The sequence below is a fragment of the Dromiciops gliroides genome, chromosome 3, assembly GCF_019393635.1.
Source record: "Dromiciops gliroides isolate mDroGli1 chromosome 3, mDroGli1.pri, whole genome shotgun sequence".
NCBI classification, from domain to species: domain Eukaryota; kingdom Metazoa; phylum Chordata; class Mammalia; order Microbiotheria; family Microbiotheriidae; genus Dromiciops; species Dromiciops gliroides.
Genome location: NC_057863.1, coordinates 511,511,351 through 511,521,224, shown reverse-complemented (window position 1 = coordinate 511,521,224; position 9,874 = coordinate 511,511,351). Strand labels below are relative to the sequence as shown.

At 37.6% G+C, this 9,874-nt stretch overlaps 1 protein-coding gene across 2 annotated transcripts in view; it reads right to left on the bottom strand.

Moving 5' to 3' along the window:
- Nucleotides 1-1,232: 1,232 nt before the first annotated feature.
- Nucleotides 1,233-9,874, bottom strand: part of MED17 (mediator complex subunit 17) — a 30,240-nt gene continuing 21,598 nt past the window's right edge. Inside the window, exons 7-11 of one of the 2 annotated variants that reach the window (XM_043995032.1) lie at nt 9,510-9,694; nt 6,353-6,490; nt 4,589-4,706; nt 3,003-3,162; nt 1,233-2,077 (exon numbers count right to left, since the gene is read on the bottom strand). In XM_043995032.1, the coding sequence (XP_043850967.1) occupies nt 1,869-2,077; nt 3,003-3,162; nt 4,589-4,706; nt 6,353-6,490; nt 9,510-9,694 (810 nt within the window). In that variant the 3' untranslated portion in view covers nt 1,233-1,868. The remainder of the gene's footprint in view (nt 2,078-3,002; nt 3,163-4,588; nt 4,707-6,352; nt 6,491-9,509; nt 9,695-9,874) is intronic. The other variant, XM_043995031.1, reaches the window with a different exon arrangement.

Genomic DNA, 9,874 nt, shown 5'->3' with positions numbered 1-9,874 from the left:
GGCAAATCGGCCAAGTGTGGGAATGCTGGCAGAGTCCCTCCTCAGACAAACCTGATCCTGTATTAAATCCCTACTTTAGGCTGTAGAAAGGCCTGGTGTCCGAGGTGAAAGTCCCTGCTCTACCCTAGTCAGTCCACATCTGGGGTGTTGTATTCAGTTGCATTCAGAGCAGCTTGTGGCATGAAAAGTCTTGACACCATGATATACCGGGTTAAAAAAGAACTGGGGTTGTTTAGAATGGAGAAGACTTGGGAGTGGGAGCATGAAAGTTGTCTTTATATAGTTGAAAGGAAATTCTTGGAAAAGGGATTATAGACATGCTATAGCTGGCCCAGAGGACTAGATAGACAAAAGCTAGCATTTATTTCATCTGCCCCTGACAAAGGCCCTGTGAAGTAGATGCTATTATCTCCGTTATACAGATAAGAAAACTGAGAGGCTGAGAGATTGAATTGCCCAGGATCACACAGCTAGTAAGCATCTGAGGCAAGATATGAACTCAGGTCTTCCTGACTCCAAGTCCAGGCTTCTAGTCCCTGCTCCACATCTAGATGCCTAATAAGAATGAAGACAAATGGAAGACAAAGTTGCAAAGGGTCAAATGTAGACCTGATGTAAGGAAAAACTTTCTAATGATTCTAAGGGTTATTTAAAAGTGCAATGATTCCTCAAGAAGCGCGAAAGGTTCTGGAAGTCTTCAAGCCAAACCTGTGGGTGTGACCACTTGTCAGATTTATTGTGGAGGAGATTCCTGTGCAGGGAGAGGCTAGGGAGGAGTCCATAATCTCTCAAGTCCCTTCCAACTTTGCCATGGTCCTTGTCAAAGACTGGACTGTTTCAAATTTCAACTCAACACAAACCATCTTGTCTACAAAACAAATCCTAATGAGCTTTCTTTAGCCCCCATCCATGAGAAGGCAGCAGTGGTAAAAACTAAGTTTAACCTCTTTTAACATAATTTTCTCTACCTCAGATGCCAGTATTGGTTTCTGGGTAATAGTTCTGTCACACAAATATAGCTAGTGAGTCTAATGCTATTGGATAATCTCAGTTACATAGTGGTTTCCTTATAAAAATTGTTCATGGATGAACATCTTCCCACCCTACCCGTGTCTGTGTGTGTGTGTGTGTGTGTGTGTGTGTGTGTCTCTCTCTCTCTCTCTCTCTCTCTCTCCCACAGACCACATAATTGCACCCTCCTGATATTCATCCTGAGTTTCCAAAGCTATACAGGGCTAAATGGGGTACATGGGAAAGCAGCAGCAGGGTCACCAGAGTGGCCACCACCGCAATCCTTGGCTCTCCCTCCTTTTCTGGAGGGCAATGGCTTTTCCGCACACAGCAGACACTTAAGACTTTCTGTAGAACTTAGTCCTTGTAATAAAGCTGAGTCACAACAGGTTTTTTAAAAGTACAATCATTTCCAAGGAATAAATTCCTATTTAAGCCTCTTTTTCTTTAGTTTTCGAGACCATGTCCACCTGAGCAAAGTCAGTCAGCTGAGGAAGAGCTTCCTTGGACCTGAACAAGCATTTGAGGGCTCTAGGGCAGGTGTTATATCTCTATTTGACAAGAAGCAAAAGCTAAGATGAGTTTAGAAAAAAAGCATATCCAAAGTCACAAGCTGTATTTTTAATTAGATTTTTTTTAAAAAAAGGAACCACTTCGTACTCCTTAAAAAAACTGTTTAAAAAACACCACTGATGTCACAGCTCTATGAAGTGCTTTTCAAGTTTAAAATGCTATGAAAAATTCACCAATTATTTTATTTTAAAAACAATATTTTTATGTGGAGACTTCCCTTCATTAGCTTGTAGTCAAAATTATAAATAACCCAAGCAGAAAATAGTATTCTAGAAAAAGCCAGACTATGAACAAGGGGTGAGTGCAGACATGAGCAACTCCATTTTATACACAAAGTTTCGGCCTTCCATCTTATTCCACTGAACTTCCTTGAATGGTCCACGGAGATGGTTCCACTTCCCATCCTGCAGCACATCACTTTTGGGGAGGTCCTTGCACTGACTTCGGGGAAACTGTACCATGACCTTGCTTCCACTCTCAGGGCCGTTACGTACTGTGGGCATAAGCAACATGTATGAGAATATCAGCAGCAGCAACATTTTCTGTATTACAAACATGATGATATACAGAGGCAGTGTTCCTGGTTAAGTACTACATAAAGTTTACAATAATAAATAAACTAGCAGATAAAAGTTAGATTTTCTATATTTTTAAACCAACAACTAAAAAAATAGAATTACTGTAGAAAAAACAGTACTAAATAAGAATATAAAATACAAAAGAAATCATTATATTAAAAGGTGATTGAAAGAATTAATGTCAGTGAATATACTTTCTCAAAAATTATAAAGGCAAAGAGGTCTGGTATGATTTGATAAGGTGAAGTTATTTGAAGTTATGTAACTAAGTGTATATACTCCTAGAGTGGTTTTTACTGTATGGAAACCTTAATCAGGTTTCACTGTATATTCAGAGAATAAGAAGGCGTTTAAAAATTCCTATCACTAAAGAATGAAATGGGAAACATTTATGGGCACAAATTCTGATGCTGATAGAGAGAGGCCAAGCAATGATCAACTCTTTGATAATGAAGAAACTGGAAATTATCATTATGAAGTCAAAAAGGTCCTAAGAAGTGAGCAATTTATTCCTTTTTAAGTCATGGGATTTGAACCAATATTCCTCTGCACTTATCCAGCAATATAAACATTCAGTCTTGGAAATAGCACCACTGAAGGGAAGGGACAATGCTGATTACATTTACTATACTCCTCCTGAAGAAAAGAGGGATTTTAGAAGACAGAATAGGCTGAAACATTGTACTGCTATTTTGAAAGACAAGTTATTAATCTAATGATTTAATAACCATAATTATCTTCAACATAAATACTAGGTGAATAGAAATATAGCAATATTTAAGAAATGCTCAGCAACATAAAGTTAGATTTTTACCTAAAGTCCCCTATAACAATTATTACCTGAAATAGCATAGTCACCACTTGGTGAGGCCACAGTTATGGCTGATGCATTGCCAATGCTCTCCACTGGGCCAAGTCCCGCATGATTACTGAAACTAAGGACTTGCCAACCCATCACCTTGGCTAATTGCTGAACTGCATGCACCTGATGCTGAGACATCTGTAGGGGGAAGAGGGGAGAAGGAAGAGAGTAATAATTGGAGTTGATGTTTATTTTAGTTTAGGCTTTGAAAAAAACATTTACTAGGCATCGCACCAAGTAAGCAAACAAAAAAGGCTATTTTGGGGAATCCAACATAAAAGGCCCTTGTTTCTAGGAATCTAAAACTGAAGATATACAATGGTGATGCCTACAGACCATGTCCATGTAGATTACTTCAAACTATAACTATCTAGAAAAGTAAATACATCATCTTTGTCCCAAACCTGCTCCTCCAGATTTCACTACTACTCTCTGTGTATTATCACTGGCCACATTTCCTATGTTCACAGGCCTTTCCGATTCTTTCCTTTGCCTCAAATCATAACCTATAAGGAACTAGATGATGTTTATTCCAGATCTGCCAAATGTCTCTACTGTCTTCTATTTCTCTCTATCCATTCCCATCACTACTACCCTAGTTTAGGAATTAGGACGACTCAATCATCTTCCTCAGTCCAAATCTGACCTCAGACACTTCCTAGCTATGTGACCCTGGCAAGTCACTTAACCCTGTTTGCCTCAGTTTCCTCATCTGTAAGATGAACTAGCGAAAGAAATGGCAAACCCCTCCATATCTCTGCCAAGAAAACTCTAGACAGGGTCACAAAGAGTCAGACACGACTGAAATGACCAAACAACAACAAAGTTGAGGCCCCCTGTACTATAATCACCTTACAGGTCTTGCCATTTTCTCCTCATTTCAAACCATCCTTCATGCTGTTATCAAAATAATCTCTCAAACTGGTTATGTCACTGGTCAATTTTCAGTGGCTCCCTTCTGCCTCTCAAACTGAACAATGCTCTGCTCTCCAGACATGCACACCTAAGCCACTGTATCTTTGATTACAGTCCTTACTATGAGAATGCTCTTTCTCTCCGCCCGCCCTGCTTTTTTGGGCACTATCTGCCCATTCATTAAAACCCCACTCAAAAGTTACATCCTTTAGGAAGCTTTCCTTAATTCATCTGGTTGGTAACACTCTCCCCACTCTGACCTCCCATGGATTTTGTAGCTCTCTAAATGCACTTGCTATGTTAGAGCATATTAGCCCATCTGTATTATCCCTCTTTCTAGACTACAAGTTTCATTAGGGCAAGCATAATGTCTTATTTAAAATTTAACTTTAAGTGCTTAGCAGAATGCTGAGCAAACAACTGTTTAATAAATTATTTGCTGATCATTATTTGTAATCTAAATTGAGTATTTGTAATTCAAAACCACATGCTGAAAAAAAAAAAAAACCACAAGCTGCATTTTAAATTCTAATCCTGAGTTATAGTCAACTAATCTGTGAAATGTATAGAACAGGAAGGAAATGCAATAATGTAGATGGTGTCTGAGTTTCAAAAATGTAAAAAAAAAACTACCTTTACTAGCCAGTACCTGAGAGAGAAGAAAATCCTGTAACTCCTGTTCTTGATGAGACAATGTGATTACTCTTCCATCTCTGTGTACGACTCTAATCTGTTCAACTCCAATATTCAATTGCAGCTGAATGGACCTTTATTAGAGAGATACCCCACAAATAAGAAATGGTCAAACATAAAATATACACAATTCAGGCAATCTTTTAATAAAAACACACACAGAAAAGCTTTACAAGCTTTCTCTCTATTAAATCTTAATCATCGAGACATTTAAAAATCAGGGTTTCTTAAGGGACAAATAGAATGGAATAAGTTTATTAACTCAAAACAAATCAAATAGAATTTTGCATCCTCTGTGTATGTGGAATTGTAGATCAGTGACAGGCTTTGATAAGAGATTTAGTCATTTAGCCTCATAATCTAAATGTCATCCTTGACTTCTTACTATCACCCCTCTTATCCAGTGTCTTACCAAAGCCTGTCACTTCTATTGTAACATCCCTGTATACAGCTATTTTTCTCCTCTGACACTGTCAGCACCCTAGTGGAGATCCTCATCACCTTAAACTTTTACTGTTGCCTTGTAATTGATATTGAAATTGCCTGCGGAGTGGAGACGGGATTGGTCTCCCTCTCAGATCTATTACCCCTCCAGTTCAGTTCATCCTTGACTTTGCTGTCCATAGTAGCATGTTTTATAACAGCAAAAAACTGCAAACAAAATGGGTTCTTATTGATTTAAACAAATTGTGACATATGAACATACTGGAATACTACTATACCATGAGAAATAATGAATATGAAGAATGCAAAGAAACATGGGAAAACTTGTTTAAATGGATAAAAACTAAAGCAAGGGGAACAATGTACACACAATAACTCTAATAATGTAAATGAAAGCAGCTGATTTCAGATTAAATGCAAAGACCAATAGACTCTATCTAGAGAAGAAACAGTAACACACATTTCCTTCCTATTGGTAGAAGGACAGGGGATTACAGGTGTAGAAAACCACATTTGCAATCTTGCCTGGTCACTGTGTAGGTTAGTCTTGTTTAACTGTTTTACATTGTTCTAAAGCAAAGTTCAATGTTCACAGGAGAGAAGAAATGAAGGGAGAATGACTATGATGGGAACAAAGTACCTAAAGAGCATAGACAAAACTTTAAAAAAAGAAATATGCCTGAACCAGGAGAACACTGTGCACAATGACAGCAATACTGTTTGATGAAGGACTGTGAATGACTTAACTATTCTCAGCAATACAATGATCTAAGACAATTCAAAGGTCTAATGATGAAGCATGCTATCCACCCCCAGATAAAGAACTGATATTGATGTAACACAGACTAAAGCATGCTATTTTTCACTTTCATTTTTTCCCTCTTATTCAAGTTTTCTTATACAAAATGACGAATATGGTAATGTTTTACATAATTGCTATAACCTATATCTGCTTACCACCTCAGGGAGAGGAGAGGGAAGGGAGGAAAGGAAGGATAAAATTTGGAACTCAAAACTTTAAATAAAAATGTTTATTATCAAAACAATAACAACAAAAAATGTGTTTATTTGGACCAGCCCATCTTGCTCTCAGTCCTTGAAAATAATCTAACCTTTATCACTTGATTAACTTTAGCAATGCTAAGTGTTAATTTGCCTAAAGCCAAACCTTTCCAATAGGTAAAAAACTAAAATGATGGTACCCATTTACCAAGTCATATCACTATATACAAGCAATTTAACAAATTAATGTAGAATATTATCATATGATACTTACTTGCATATTTGCTCATAGCCTTGAGATGTTATTAAAACTTTCACACTGGATTCATAAACATCATTTATGTTTGACCAGTGAGCTTGTATCTGAGGATCCTCAATCCGACTTGCTAAGGTGTCAATAGTCTGGGCAGTTCTTTTAAAGAAAAGATTTAAAAATTGTAAAAATCATCATCTCAAATATGTAACAGATTTACATCTCATGAATGGTTTGGTGTTTCAATTAACAATAATCAGAACATAGACATTTAGAGCAAAGCAAAGATTCAATTTTGAGGGATTTTTCCTTAATTGTAATGGAATCACCATAGATTTCAAAAGTATTTCTTAAATGGTTAGAGGAACATTGTTATTATTCACTCTGTTCAAAATATGTTAGAGCTTGAGATTTTAAAAACTTCATTTTTGGTCATTCATTCAACAAACACAGTGCTTACTAGAAGTAACACAGCATGTAAAACATTGGGAAAATACAAAGAAAGATAAAAACTAGTCTTTGCAAACAAAGGACTTAAAATTGAGTCATGTGGTGATGAGACATGAGCATAGACAAAGCTTATCTACGATAGAATATAGGTACAAAAGAGGAGCACAAAACACTCTGCACTCAGACCAGGGAGTGATCACTTGCAGCATGGCCACAGCAGGAAAGGTTTTATGGAGAAAGTGTTTGTTTCAGAAGGGCCTTGAAAAACAGCTTGAGCCAAGCTGAAGTGATGGGGAAGGACTGACAAGTACAGCTTTCTAGTCTTTGCTAAGCACAGAGCACGTAAGCGTGAGATAAAGCTGGGAAAGTAGGTTTGACTAAATCAGAGGGCTTTGAATGTCAGACTATGAAACCTACACTTAGTTGGTAGGTAACAGTGTGCTATGGGAGAGCTGTGATCAGTTGAATGACCGGTTAGACTAATGTTTTGTAAAGGCTAAAATTCTAGCTAGTCTGTCTAAAATATCTAATGAGCGGTTGCCAATAAATTATAAGCTTTAGCAAGAGTTAGACTTTTAAGCATTTATTAAGGAGAATAAGAATTTGGTAAAGAGAGAGAGAAAGGCCTAGATTCCTCTATCTATTAAAGGGAGAGAGCATTCCTAGCTCCGCCCTCCACCAGAGTCCACACGAAAGAGCAGGAGTCAGAGTGCCAGGCCCCACCTTCTTCCTCCCACAAGCAAACGTCACTTCCTGACGCCAAAGAAAAGACACATGGTCTTGCCCTCAGAGACCTCCACCTCATGGCGGAGCTTTTCTACAGTAAGTCTCCAGCAGGTGGTGTCATTCCAATTGTTACAGCTTTAGGCACATTAATCTGGCAATTAAATGGAGGTTAGATTAGAGGTACAAAAGACACTGGAGGTATACATGTTAGAAGGCTATCACAATCAACAAGGAAGAAGGTAGTAAAGATCTAAACTGGTTAGAAGGGAATGGACCAGGAGATATTATGAAAATAGAATCACTATATCTTGCTGACTTACTCAATGGGTGAAATGAAAGAGAGAAGTTGAATATAACTAAGAAGAGGTTATGAGCATTGATTAGGACAAAAATAGTGCCGCTGAGACACTGGGGAAACAGGAAGAGAAGTAGGTTTGGTAGAAGATGACTAATTTAATTTTAGATATGCCCTCTGATGTTTCAAAGTAATTTAAATGGGACAAACAATCTTTACTCCCAGCTTACTCATTTCCCAGGGAAAATACTTAGGTATAACCAGGAATTTGTAAAGCTCTTCTTAATGCTTCATATTAATAATAAGTACATAAATTCCAAATGATAAGAACTTCCCTAATGTGCCCTCTTCATTTAGCTGCCAGGCCAGCTGCAGAACAAAGGATGTCAGCTTCAATTCAATTCAACAAGCCTTCAGTGAGTGCTTATTATGTGAAAGGCACAGTAGAGATGAAGAAAAAAAGGAAAACAGTCTTTTCCCTCAAGAGGCCTACGTTCTACTAAAAGGAAATGATAGGTGAAAGGTCAAATAAATAAAGTCCAAGCAAAGTAATTTCAGGGAAGAGTAGGAAACCAACAACTAGAGGAATCAAGAACATAGCATTTGAGCTATACCTTGAAGGGAGCTGGGGAACCTGAGATTTCAGGAAATAGAGTGAAGAAGAAAGGCATTCTGAGCATGGCAGACAACTTCTTGTCTAAGATCTCAGGCCAATGGAATACTTTGCACAAAAAGGACAACAAAATGATGGACATTATCAGGAAAAGTACTGTTTTTAGGTAAAAGTACTGATTTTTAGGTATACGTGTGCAAAATCATTGCACACGTATACCTAAAAATCAGCTGTCAGCCTATCTCATGAAAGATCTAATACAAAGTATAAAATCCAGATAAAGCCAACTAAGATGACCAAAGGGCATGGGGCTACTATGAAATGAACTAGAATTAGGATTCTTTAGTGTGGAAAGATGAAGGTTGAGAACCAAATGAGAAAACCCTCAAAGTTGAACAAGATAAAATTGATGACTAATAAAAGTACTAATAACTGGCTCAGTGTGAATGGACAATTAACTTACGGCATTTACTTCCCCCAAGAGATAGAAAAAGCTGAAAGCATCAATAGCTACAAAACAGGCTTAAATGAGTTCATAAATAATGGCTCCCCAATGGCCATGGGGACATTTCTGTTGGAACTGACAGTAGGAAGAACTGTGTCTTCCCACATGTCCCTGTCATGGTCAGGAGCAAAATACTGAGCTATAGAAACAATTCCCAGGGCAGCTAGATGTCAAAGTGGATAAAGCACTGGCCCTGGATTCAGGAGGACCTGAGTTCAGGTCCGTCCTCGGACACTTGATACTAACTAGTTGTGTGACCCTAGGCAAGTCACTTAACCCCAATTGCCTCACCAAAAAAAAAAAAGAAAGAAATAAAAAAAGAAAAAAGAAACAACTCTCACAGAGGGCATTGTCTTAGTTTTAAGACTGGTTTACAAAGCAAGAGCATAGATGAGTCCAATGTATCAATGTGAACCATCCACTGCAGCTTACTCCCTCTCTCCTTGAGATATAAAGTATACCAAAAAGTGAAATTATGTGAAATAACTGACAAAGAAAAAACAAGGAGTTGATAAGTTATGTCTAAACTATAAATATGCTCCATCCCCACAGAAAAGCAAGATTATTATAACTTGAAAGAAAAAAGTACCTGCTCCTGAGAAAAATGTGCTTTGCTTGCTTAATGATTTTCTCTAGGAGCCCTTCACTGGATTGTAAAGAGTTGATTTCATTCTTATCAAAAGCCTGAGGTCCTGACAATCTCATTCTCTTGTGGCCAAAAGGTGCACTAGCTGGATGTGGCATCATTGTAGAACTCAAGGTCTGCTTGTGAAACTGTAACAATAAAACCAATTCAAATGTTAAATCATTTAATGTGCACTCAATTCACCCAATGATTAAAAACTGACAATGTACATATTACTGCCTATGAAAATCACAATTCTATGAAGTAGGTAGTACAAATATGCTCAATCTCATTTTTTACAAACAAGGAAACTGAAATTCAGAGACATT